The sequence below is a fragment of the Durio zibethinus genome, chromosome 14 (assembly GCF_047325235.1).
Source record: "Durio zibethinus cultivar Kanyao isolate XHJ-2024 chromosome 14, ASM4732523v1, whole genome shotgun sequence".
In the NCBI taxonomy this organism is placed as follows: Eukaryota; Viridiplantae; Streptophyta; class Magnoliopsida; order Malvales; family Malvaceae; genus Durio; species Durio zibethinus.
In genome coordinates this window covers 23,069,728-23,082,397 of record NC_143175.1, presented here as the reverse complement: position 1 = coordinate 23,082,397, position 12,670 = coordinate 23,069,728, and the positions used below count along the sequence as shown (strand labels likewise).

At 30.6% G+C, this 12,670-nt stretch overlaps 2 protein-coding genes and 1 pseudogene across 3 annotated transcripts; 1 reads left to right on the top strand and 2 right to left on the bottom strand.

Moving 5' to 3' along the window:
* Positions 1-513: 513 nt before the first annotated feature.
* Positions 514-1,660, top strand: LOC111294891 (uncharacterized). Its single transcript, XM_022888205.2, has one exon. It carries the CDS (start codon positions 857-859, stop codon positions 1,514-1,516), a length of 660 nt encoding a protein of 219 aa, XP_022743940.2. The 5' UTR covers positions 514-856; the 3' UTR covers positions 1,517-1,660.
* Positions 1,661-4,036: 2,376 nt separating this feature from the next.
* LOC111294949 (NDR1/HIN1-like protein 10 pseudogene) lies at positions 4,037-5,191 on the bottom strand (annotated as a pseudogene). Its single transcript, XR_016327757.1, has one exon. The product of XR_016327757.1 is annotated as an NDR1/HIN1-like protein 10 pseudogene (transcript).
* Positions 5,192-8,673: 3,482 nt separating this feature from the next.
* LOC111294254 (NDR1/HIN1-like protein 1) lies at positions 8,674-9,781 on the bottom strand. The gene has a single exon (XM_022887501.2). It carries the CDS (start codon positions 9,622-9,624, stop codon positions 8,995-8,997), a length of 630 nt encoding a protein of 209 aa, XP_022743236.1. The 5' UTR covers positions 9,625-9,781; the 3' UTR covers positions 8,674-8,994.
* Between the last annotated feature and the right edge of the window lie 2,889 nt (positions 9,782-12,670).

Here is a 12,670-nt window from a genome sequence, read left to right as displayed (position 1 = left end):
ATTATCTATGTCTATTTGAAGAAATTTTTAAATGGAATAAAATAGTAATTATGGTTCACTATATTTCCAAATTACCATTGCAAATAGTTTTTATTTTTAATAAGATTTATTCAATTTATAAGTAAGAATTTTAATTTAAGTGAAAGGATTACGTTAAATGGATTTATTTGATAATACATAAAAATAAAATAAAATTTATACTAAATTATTTTATCTTCAAAGTTTTAATTTTTCACTAGCCTTAAAAAGTATTTGATAAATAAAAAAATTAAAGCTTACATTGATTTTTTTTATTAATTTTATTTAGACAAATAATAATAATAATAATAATAATAATAAGACTTATTTAAAGAATGAACAAAAATTATAATTTTATTAAATCATTTTCATAAAAAATGATTTACTTGTTTTCAGAATTTTTATTCATTATATTTTTAAATATTCAATAATATTAATTATCATAAAAATACAATCTAGTCCAACCTACATTATACAAATTCCATAAGAAACTATGGTACTTTTTTTTATATAATAAACAATGATAATTTAATAGACTATAGTTTTGCCTTTGGTAAACAAGAAAGTAAATTCTAATCCGCCCAATTAATTCAAAATCTTAAAATAATAATAATAATAAATTCCACGTCACTCCTTCCTCTACTTCCTCGTCCTCATCAACTCTTTAACACTTTTTTCCTCACTTCTCCCCATACATTTTCCGAGAAAAAGCTCCATCATTTTCCTCTCTAAGAAAAAACATCCTCTCCTTTTCTTTCTCTACAAATCCTCAGTTGACTCTTCATTTTTTTTAACATCAGATAAAACAGTGAATAATATCTAAGAAGAAAAACTCGCTATGAGTGCTCCTGCCAAGCTTGCCATATCCCTCATCGTTATCTTCGCAACATGCCTTTTAGCTCTTATTGTACAGATGGTTTATGTCCGTTGGAGAAAACGAAGGTTCTGTCAACGCAGAGTCGTCAGAGGAGGCACTTGCTCCGTTGATTCTGAGTTTTTGGATTCATCTTTTTTCGCTGCTCCCTCGAAGGAACTTCTCTATTTCTTCTGCTGGAAAAACCGACCTGCCCGTGTGGAACCCTCCTCTGGGGTCGTGTCTCCGATGCCAACGGAGGCTGCCACGGCAGCTGATTCGGAGGCAGCCGCGGTGGAGGATGATGACGAGTGGGCGAAGTGGCAGGCGTTGTACGGACAGTCTAGGATTTTGTATACGATAAAAGAAGAGGAAAGAGAAGGAGCTGACAGCGTCGAGAATCCTGCTGATCAGAGAAGGGTTTGTTTGAGGGACTGTTTCTCGGGTAGGGTGGTCAACATGGCTGATGACGTGGAGAAAGAGACGCCGTGTGCATCGCCTCCTTACTTTACTCCTTCGCCTTCTCCTGCTTATGATGTTGGGATTTTGATACAGTCACCGGAAAATGATGATGTGAGCTCGCCGGAGAGTGATGTATTGGCAGATAGGAAAGTGGGGTTTGTGAGTTTAAGAATTGAAGGGTAGTAAAAATACTGCTTAAAATTGTAAACATGAAATAGTAGTTTAATTATGTAATTAATTTATTTTAAATTACTCTTTGTCTACATTATTACAAATCGGCTACTAGTGAGTAGTGAGTAAGTATAATAATTATTTTATTTTGGTTAATGGTTTCTTTTTTTGGGGGGGGGGTGGGGGGGGGGGGGGTGGGGTGGGGGAAGCGGGAGTGGGGGTGGGGAAGAGGAAATGTAGGTGAAGGAAGTAAAGAAAGCCGAGCTGAACATTTTCAACCATGGTATATTAGTACGGGGCTGCAAAGGAAAAGGGAACGACAAATTGCAAAAGAAAGGGTTGCAATTGAGAACACAAATGATATATTAGTAATCGTAAATTATTTGAATTCAATTTGAAAAAATTTTGAATTTGATTCAATTATTATTGAATTGAGTTTGAATTTTAATAACTTGACTTAATGATCGAGTTAAGTTTAAATATTTTTATACATAATTTAAGTAATTCATAAATTTAATCAAATTTTTATATTTTAGTATTTTTTAATTATTTTAATTAATAAAATATTTTGAAATCAAATTCGATGTTAAATACAAATAATCGAATTTATTTTTATATGATAATTGAGCTTAATCGAGTGAACTTAAATTACTTGATTTTTATCTCTAATCAAGCTCAAACTAAAAAAAAAAATCAATCGAGTTTAAATTAAATTTCAAGTCTTGAATTTAATATTATATCGGTTTAAACTCAATTGATTATACATTTAGTTGTAACGATACTTCCATAGGGAGGAATAAGCTTAAAGATAAAGTTTTTTAGGGTAAAGGTTCTTAATATAAAGGATTTAATTAAAATTTTAATAAAAAAAATTTAAAATAGATGAATCAATAGAATTTAGTATAAAAATCAATAATATATAAAAAGTATTAAAAAATTAATTACAATTTAAATTTAATCAATTTATTTAATAGGAAATATTTTGTTAAAATTTTTTATTAAAATGATTATTTAAAAATTTATTAAAATTATTTAGATTTTATAAAATTGATTTATATAAATAAAATTTTTTAATTTATCAATTTTAATTTTTATTTAATAATTTTTAATCAAAACTTCTTGAATTTTATTTAAAAAATTTTATCTAAATCTTTCCCTCGTTATGATAGCCTTAGACTAAGATCATTAAGAAACAGGAAATGTAATTCTTAAAATTTTTCAAAAAATTTAAATTCAAGTAAAATTTAAAAATATTTTTAATTATTTTACAAAATATAATTTTTTGTAATCTTCATGGAAATTGGGTAATGACCCAAGGCGGGAAAAAGCTCATTTAGACTTAACCTTAGCACTAAAACCTCAAAGACATAATAAATGAGTAGTTTGTTTTTTATATACTAATAAAAAAAATTTTAATTTCATAAATAAAATTAAAATATTATCATATATTTTATTTTTTATTATTTTAAAAAAATTAATATATTTTAAGAAATACGTATCATTCTATAATTTTTGTGAATGAAATCTAAAAACTCTACTCCACTTACGGTGGGCGAATTTCTCATATATATATATATAAAATAAAAATCTTAAATATTCAAAAACTGTATTTGCCAAAAACATAAAAGAAAATGAAAACCCAATGGACCTAACTAAAAAGAACCAAGCATCTCACTAGAAGGGACGAAGATAAATTTCTCAAATTGGATGAGATAAGAGACAAGCTTATTTCCTTTAAAAATAAAATTACAAGAATCAAATATTTCGTTACTTGAATTCAAAATACTGCATATATATTAGGTGACAAATTGACAAGTTATTGATTTGGATATTTTTTTTCTTTGAAAGCAAATTTATTTTATTTAAGCAAGTAATCAACGGTATATATATATATATTTTATTTAGGCTACCAACTCCTAATTTAGAATTAAAAAAAAAAAAAAACCCATCAAATTTTCCAACCTACAAATTCTTGTGAGCTTCATCGGTTATATATATAATATATGAAAACAAACAATATTAAAACATCAACCTTGCCTTTAATTAAGTCTTATTAAATAAAATTTCGATCTGATTTTTTTCCTTGAATAAAATTTTAATAATAAAAGAATGTGAGTTTATAATATATATGAAACCAAGGGAAAAAAAAACCAACATTTTTTATGAAATTATATATATAATTAGAGTCTATGGAAATCATAGGGTTGATCACATGCCAATATTCATTCATTGAGCTTTAAAAATCAGCTTAAAGAGAAATTTTGACAACACGTTCCCGAGAGAATTGTGGGGCAATATGTAACGGTTATTTATTTAAATATTTTTGTATGCTTTTCTTGGTGGGGCAAGATTGTCACATGTGACATGATGTTGATTCTACCGTATCAACTGTTTTCAATTGAAAGCCGCCGTATATTTTCTAATACCATTTGCTTTTGAATTTTGATTACGTACGCCGTGGACTTTTTTAGTTCAGATCGGATTAAGAGAAACGTACAAAGATCAATTCAAAATCATTATCAAGACGAAAGATTAAAAGAACCACTAAAATTTATTATTTATTCACATAAATGTGACAAAAAGTAACCCATGAAACAAAATGATAAACAATCAGACATAATAACCAGTGTACATCTCAGAACCAAGACCGCTGTATATAAAATGGGTAAAAGAAAAAACAAAAGAATAAATAGTGTAAATCCCAATATGAAAATAGAATCAAAGACTCGATCAACAAATGAATCAGAGCCGTTCTGCTGATCAGAGGTCCCAATCACACCTGGTGGTTTCAGCGGCACCAACCAAGCCACCATTGGCAGAGCTCAAAGGTACCTTCAAGTCACAAGAAATCTTAGGCTTGAACCTGCCAGTCTTGACCCTGCCAACCTTGAACCTAATCCTCAAGTACAACTTCACATCAATACTGTAAATCCCACTAGTCGTCTCTTCATTAAACTGGGAAGTCTGGTCAGCACCAAGCATAACGAATTGCTCCCCACTGAAAACGAGATTCAAGAAACTAGTATTCTTGTGTCCTTGATAAAACGGGGTCAAAGTTTGCGTATTTAATCTTTGGTCCTCGTAGTAAGCCCTAGCCTCGATACGATCATAGTATATGCCAATCCTCTTGTTGGGGTTACGCACTGTCATGTTAACAGCCAGGTTGTAATGCAAAGTGTTGTTGGTAGTGAGGTTGAATTCGGTGAGTGAGACGTCTGTCACATGGAACTTGACCTTGTTCGGGCGGAATATGAGCCAGAAGATAAGAACAGCAAGGCCAATGACAACCACAGCAGTGATGATGATGTTGAAGAGGAATTTCAAAAGACAGCAGCCACATCCGCAACCAGAGCCACGACCAGGGCGGTGGTAGCTCCTTGTAGCTGGTGGAACCGAGGGGCCATAGTAGGCTCCATTCAGATGGGCTTGTTTCTCAGCCATGTAAAGAACAAGATCAAGAAACCAATAGAGAAAAACTGTTTCTTATGGGAAGTAGAAAGGAGAATGAATGGAAGATATAATACAAGGAAACGAAGGTATAGAAATGTATATATATAGCTAGAGTGGGAATTGGAAATGAAAGTGTATGTAAGAACACGTTAACAAATATCGTGAAATAGAGAGGCAGTGGCCGCGTCGTCAATTGACGCGGTTGCTTGCTTTGTCAATTGTGGGCGAAAAATTAAGACTTTGATCAGGGCCTCAGCCAATGTTTTTTATTTTATGGGTAGGAACTAATGATTTAGGTGCGGCTGCTTGGTAACTTCCTTTTTCAAATGTTTCTATCTTATTAGGTTTGTGTGTTGGGTGGGAACTAGTGATTTAGGTGCTCATGGTTGAAAACTTCCGAGTTCCTTTTCTTGACTTCAATACTCTATTATTGGTTTAGAAGGAAAGGTAATTGTATGGTAGGATTAATCTATATACAAATTTGGGAATGACGTGTTTGATTAATAATTATTACTATTATAGTTTCTATAATTAGCCCAAATAGTTTGAATGAGTCATGTAGCCGATTGGCACATTAAATTGGAGAAGTTGGTGAATTGGCTACATGAAATATGAAGTGTGAACTCAGTCCAAGGATCGCGTGGCTTCAGCTTCTATAAGACTGGTCACCAAGATGCGTACCAAAACCAATCACAGATTTGGTGAAAAAGTCTCTTTTAAGTGATTAATTTGGGTACTAACTGCTAACTTCCAGGAGTGGAAATTATGATATCAGAGTTGTAATATTCAAACAAACATGGCTTTAAAAAAATCGTTATGTCATTTCGTGTATGATGGAAATGTAAGAAAATTCAGCAAGAAAATTTCAACAAAATCCGTGTAGTTGAATCTGTGCTGAATTGGCAGTGGATACCAAAAATTACTGGGAAAGAAAAATTTTAACGAATCCATAGTCATAAGAATCAGAGGCTAGACCCAGTTTGACATTGGAAAATTGGGCTCAATCCCGTTTGTCTTGTCCCTTTGGATTCTGTCCTTTAGTAATTGAACCTAATTGCATTTCAAATTACAAACTTATTACTTGGTTTTCAGCCCAGAGCAAGGCCATTGAAGACCAATATCGGAACGAGGCTGCCCTAGTCCAACAATACCTTTTTCTTTTTTCCTTATTTCAGAAAAAAAAATTAGTGTAGGCTTTGCTGACACTTCTTTTTCAGTGGTTAGTAACATACCCTTAATTTTCTTCTTGGCTTCTATCGAAGCAATTGAAAATAGAAAAATCTTTTTACCCTTTTTTTTCCCCTCTTTCTACTTTCCCTGCCATTCCCTTTCCCTCGATGATAAATAATTCACTAATTAACATGCCTGATCTTCACTCACGTTTCCTGTGAGATCTTTCCAACATCATGCCCATAGATTTGTGGAATATATATAGGATTAGGAGGGTGGAGGCAATTTTCATCACAGCCCTTAGAAAAAAAAAAAAGCCTCAACTTTTTCTCCAATCTCCTCCCATAAATCGATACTTTCTGCCAGTATTTGTTACGTTTAGTTTATTACTTTTTATCCAAGTGGATTTAATATCTCTTTCCAACAAAGAGGAAGGTCCATGCAATAAGAGATATATTTACTTCTGTAGGAACATTGGAAGACATGTATATGAGATTTTAGATTTGGGTTTTGTTATATATATCTTCTGGGCTGATTGAAGAGCGGTAATAAATCAGAGAGAGAGAGATCCCTATATCAAACCTAACCAACCTAGTTTAAGCCGAAACTTTGGTCAATTTGTAACCTAAGTCTGGCCGCCTAGGAGTCGGTTGTTAGGTCTGGCCCAAATCCAAGGTTCTGCCAACCTTGCAAAGATAAACTGCATGACATAAATTGATCTCTCATTGCATAATATTTAGAATTCAAACCCGCCATTATCTCTGCTCACACATGGGTGATGACTGATAGAAATGGGCATCACATCACATCCCAGCAACATGCAAATAAAACCGCCACCTCTTTCTCCTTTTAGTTTTAACAAGAGTAATGCCGTAATGCTACATTTAAAGGCCGTTGGCTGCAACAGCACATTGTACTCTCAATTTTTTATTCAATTCATATATTTAGTCTGAAAAAGAGTAAGTTGAACCGAAGAGATCGAAATTACAATAAGATTCAATCTCAAATTGATGGGAGCCTAACATCCAAATGATATTTATATATATATATTATATTTTAAAAGTTTTTATTTGAATTCAATCATAATGCCACTTTTTTCGACAATTTAACATTTTCTTCTTAATTAACAATTGAAAAGGTTTTAAAACGCTAATAAAGGATTTAAATATTACATTACTCTCTACTAAGAGATTATTAGTTAATCAAATCCAATTTTTTATATAAACTTGATTGATAATTTCGACTAAATTATAACACAAGCAACAAGGGTGTGAACTTTGTAATGAGTTGTCAAAGAATATATAAGTAGAGACACTAAACATCAACATGCGTTGGGAAATTTGATTAATTTAAAGTTAGGAAGATAAGGACTGACTTCGAGAGTAGACAATTATAAAATTCCTTTTCTAACACGCCATTATTGTTAGGAGAGTGAAAGGGACCACCACTCGAATTCCATGTGGGAAAGACGTAACCCAATCCCAATTCCCAAACATATGCCAACACACACAATTCCCACTAATTCAAGCCTAACTAATTCCTTCCTAATTCCTCCACATCGTCTACTAATTAATAATACCATTTTCCTTTAACAAAAACATACAAATCAAAACGAGAATTGATTCACCATTTGATCTTCATTATCTCTTAATTAATCATTCTATATTTTGTACCCGATGTCAGTTAAAAAATTTTGTCAACTAAACTAAACTGACACTTTGTTTCTTCTATATAATCATAAATTATAGTACCTGTGTAGGCCTCTTCCTAGCAATATTAAGTGAAAGCTTAAACCTTTTCCTATTTGAATACCAAGACCAGACGCAACGACCATTCCATATGGACCATAAAAACAACAGTTTCATCCCATTCACTGACTCATATTTTGTTGCCTTTTCTTCATGCATGCTACTTAGGTGATGGCAGATTTTTAACTTTTTTCATTGGGCTATTGGTGATGTATAAATATTTCAAACAATTTATCTACACTCACAATTTTAGTTTTTATTCCATATATAGCTTTGGGTTAAATTAATTATCCAAAATAAATTTGGTTAAAATTATAATGGAAAAAACAATGAAAAACATTGAATTCAGATACATGACATACAACAAAGGCGACGGCTTCAACCCTTCCTTTTCTTGTTTCTCATCTATTCTATGTCAACTATAACATAGATTTAGTCCACCCATTTTATAATTGCTCACTACCTTAATTGATGACTACATTTAATTCTAGACTTGATTTTGATGGACAAGTTAAATTAAATTAACTTTTATAAACGTTGTATGAAATAATTTTCAAAGAACAAAATGAAAAAAAAAAAAAAGAAGTTTCGAGTTATGGATATGTAAATGGAGCTAATCATAAAAAATCAAAATTATATATTAATAATTAAATAGAACCGACACCCTAATTAAGGTTGAAAATATTCCCTTTTTCTTAAGAAAAATAAAACTTAAGATCCAAGAATTAAAAATAACTGAAATGAAGAGTAAACAAGAAGTAAGCAATGTCTGAACAAAGAAAAAAAAAAGGCATTTGTAAATGAAAAAAGAAAAAAAAAGACAGCTTAACCTCCATTAATTTCTCAATTACAATCTATTGAAAAATAACTTATTAATCACACATTTTTTTTAGAAATTAAAAATCTCTAAAACTTGTTCACTTATTTAATTGTAAATTTTGCCATCTGCCTCTTCTTACAATTTTTTTTATCCATTTATTCTATAGCAAAATGCACAATTTCCTCCCAATAAAAAGGAAATAAAAATGCTAACGGCGTTAAATAAGAAGACGAAGGAGAGAAATTAAGATGGGGATAAACAAACGATATAACTTAACGGCGTTAGTTTCTTCTTCTTATTCTTCACACACTGACGCTGCATCTGGTCACGAACTGAAACTTAACAGCGTTTTGTCCGACAATAACTCCATTGCTTTGGCTGCCGAAAGTAATATAAGCAGGACATCTAACGTAAAGATGATATCTGCCTGAAATGAAAGTTCCAACTTTCCATCTCACCCTTCCATCAATCTTGATTGTCAGGAAAACCGACCCAGCAGCCTGTTCGGAACCCAAAGCGGCGGAAAAATCAGGTGCGATAGGGACCATGTTCCCGTAAACGAAAGGCGACCAAACATTGATATCCTTGTGGCCCTGGTAAGTTGGAGGGAGTGCTGTTCGGAGTGTGATCTGTTGGTTCCTGTACGTGGCGTAGACGTCGAGCCTGTCGTAGTAAATTCCTATTCTGTCATTTGGGTTTCGAGATGATATGGTGACTTGGAAACTAGAAGTGAGGAAATTGGGGGTCGAGGAGTTGAAGGCGTAGACGGTGGTGTCCTGGAGAATGAACCTGGGCTTGCTGGGACGAAGGATTGCCCAAATGAGAAGGATTGTTATGAGAACAATCAGTAGAAACACTAGAATGGAAGCGATAATTCTTCGGAAGACTTTCCGGCAGCCTTTTTTATGGTGGTCACATTCCTTGACCGACATGGTAGATGGAAAGTAAGCGAAAATTAAGTCTGGGTGAGATTTAGGAAGGGATTCTTTAATTTTAATGTGTGAAAATTTGGGTTTTAGAAGAGAGAAAGAGGAAGATGGAGAGAAAAAAGAGAGTTAGGCACCTCTCTGTTCTCTTGTGTAATGAAATGAACGTGTTGGGTGTGTATGTATTTATATAAAAAAAAAATAAAACGGGAAGGGTTATTTTGATTAGTATATTTGTTTTGTTTTTATTTTGTATTTTTCTTGTATAGTGGAAGAGAAATGAATTAATGATTGTAATTATATTATAGCATTAGTGTAGTGTACTTAAGGTAGTGCTAAGAAAAAGTGTTAATTTTTTTAGAATAATTGTTAGAAATTTTATCAAGTAAATTACTTGAGGTGCCATGGTCAATCTGAAGTTGATTTAATTTTGTTAATTCATGTTTATAAGTTATAACATAATTTAATCTTTCTTTTAAAAAATAAAAAAAAGAATTATAATGGTGGAAATATAATAAAGTAATTAAAGTATATTATAATAATTTATTGAAATGAATAATAAAAGTTATTTTGAATATAAGCCTCAAAACATCTAGGCTCAAATTATATTATTATACTTTAATTTAATTTAATTTTTTATTTAATTTGTCCAATTATATTTTAGTTTATTGATTAATTTATCTGTTTGATTATTTAATTATTTTTATATATGAATATAATATTTATTATAATTATAATTTATAATTTTAAAAGAATATATGTGATTTTTGGATGTATGTATTGCTGATTAAAAGAAAAAATATTTTTGGAATAATTTAGTAACAAATTCTACTAAAAGACTTCATAATCTTTAATTGTGCAATGTCAAGTCCAGAAAGGAAGCTAACCTTTTTGTTAATCAAACTTAGAAGCCAAAAAGGTAAGAGAAAAAAATTTAATTAGCAAAACCAAATTAAATAAAAAAAAGTAAAGTCTAAGTCATCCGCGGGATTTCATATGCTAAAATAAAGATTAGTGACTTTATGAATTATTGATGAGCTTGGCTTTATGTCAGCACAAACACAATCCTTACTTAAAAAATAATAATAATAACAATCCTCGATCAAAAGAGTTACTTACTAGTAAAGAAAAAGCTGGGGCGTTGATCACTGTTGGATGTGATTGGATTCATATGGGATGGGAAGGTCCGATTGACACGTTTCTATTGGATTCCTGGACCCACTTATAATGACAGGGAAGCTACCGACTTTTTTTCGGGTTCCAGAATATACACATGCTCTCTTTCCACCACCCAGTGGCCCCAAAGCCTACCGTTGTGGCGGTGGAAAAGAATCAATGAACAACCAAACCTCCATTGCCATTTCATGCAGCGAAAATGATATAACTATGGATTTAGTGTGATTGTTAGACTAATCTTTTTTATTCTAAAATATCTATAATATAAGTAATATTATTTTTTATATTTTATGTTATCAAAAATTAAATTTTAATAACTAAAATTAAGAATATAATAATTTATTAAAGGATGACATGATTAATAGATAAAATTATTATTTATAAGATTTTTTTAAAAAACTTATTTGTAAGAGTCAAACAGTTGAAATATGGGACAATATAATAATTAATAATTACTATTTTGTGTATAAATCATTTGAGGCTACCACAAATGAGAAAAATTCCAACTTGGGTTGCAAGTTTACAATTTGTCTCTCTCTCTCTTTTTTCTACGAATTAAAGGTTTAAAAGTGCATTACCTTTATGAAAACCCAATTTTTCTTTCAATATTCAATCAGTTTTAGGGGGCATTGCCATTTTGATGATCAATTGTTGAGAGAAGGCTAATAATATATAATTATAGTTTTCCTTTTTATGAAAGAATACTATTTTATAGTGTGAGATGGGGTATCAATTAATTTATAAATTGGGTTATATAACAAAACCAATCTACTACATTTTTCCTTTCTCTTAAAACAAACAATTTGTTCATTTTCCACTTTCGCATAGCAAAGCAATGTTTTGAAAAAAAGAAAATTTAGAGTTTTCAGTTCAATTACTAGAAATTGTTCTTGGAAGATATCAATTTCGGATAAATGAGTAGCAATTAGAGAGTGAATAAGAAGGATTAATGACCATTAGCAACTCAATTACTGTTAATTTTATGACAAAGCATCCTATGAATAAATTACTCCTGATATGAATGTATTAAAAGTGATAATGGTTTAAATCAGATTTGATTGAGTTTTTTCAAATGTTGTTTAATATTATGAATATATAAAATTCGATTTGAATCCGAGTCAAATTTTTAAACGATTTGGATAAAACTGAATCAAATTATATCAGTTCGATTATATTTATCGATTTTTAAATTTAAATTTTTTATCTTTATATATTATTTTAATATAAAAATTTTAATATATTTAATTAAATTTTGATATAAAATTATTATTTTTATTTTATAAACATTTAAAATATATATAATTTGATTCGATTTAATTTAATTTTTTTGTTTTTCAACTCTAGATCTAAAATTTGATTCAAAGCCTATATATATTTAATATCCAAATTTGATCTAAATCAAATAAAAAAAATTAATCCAAACTAAATTAAACACTATAATTTCAAATCAATTTTTTCAATGTTTTCAATTTTTTTCTCTCCCCTATAATGCGTAGCAGTGGCTGTGGTTGTGGTTGAACAATTCATCTGGAACTTATAAGTCAAGTAATATATATAGTAATGATTTGAAATTAACTTGAGCATGTGCAGGGATGCTGGGGATTAATAAACTAATTTTTGGTATATCTAAACACACAATTCTGCCATATTCCCTAGCAGCACCTACACTAAATGACAACAACGTCTATTCATACTTTGGAGGCTTAATTTCATTTTACTAGACATTATTACTAGCTCTAACACTTAAGCTATATATAGTTTGAATAAAAGATTTTGCTTCATAGAAAAAGAAAGGAAAAAAAATGAGTTCATGGGTGACTCACACCACTACCAAATCTGAAAAATCAAAAGCAACTAACATTTATTTTAAATTTAG

What these genes read in the sequence shown, in the direction of transcription:
- LOC111294891 (XM_022888205.2), top strand. Translation starts at nt 857, where the DNA reads ATGAGTGCTCCTGCCAAGCTTGCCATATCCCTCATCGTTATCTTCGCA.
- LOC111294254 (XM_022887501.2), bottom strand. Translation starts at nt 9,624, where the DNA reads ATGTCGGTCAAGGAATGTGACCACCATAAAAAAGGCTGCCGGAAAGTC.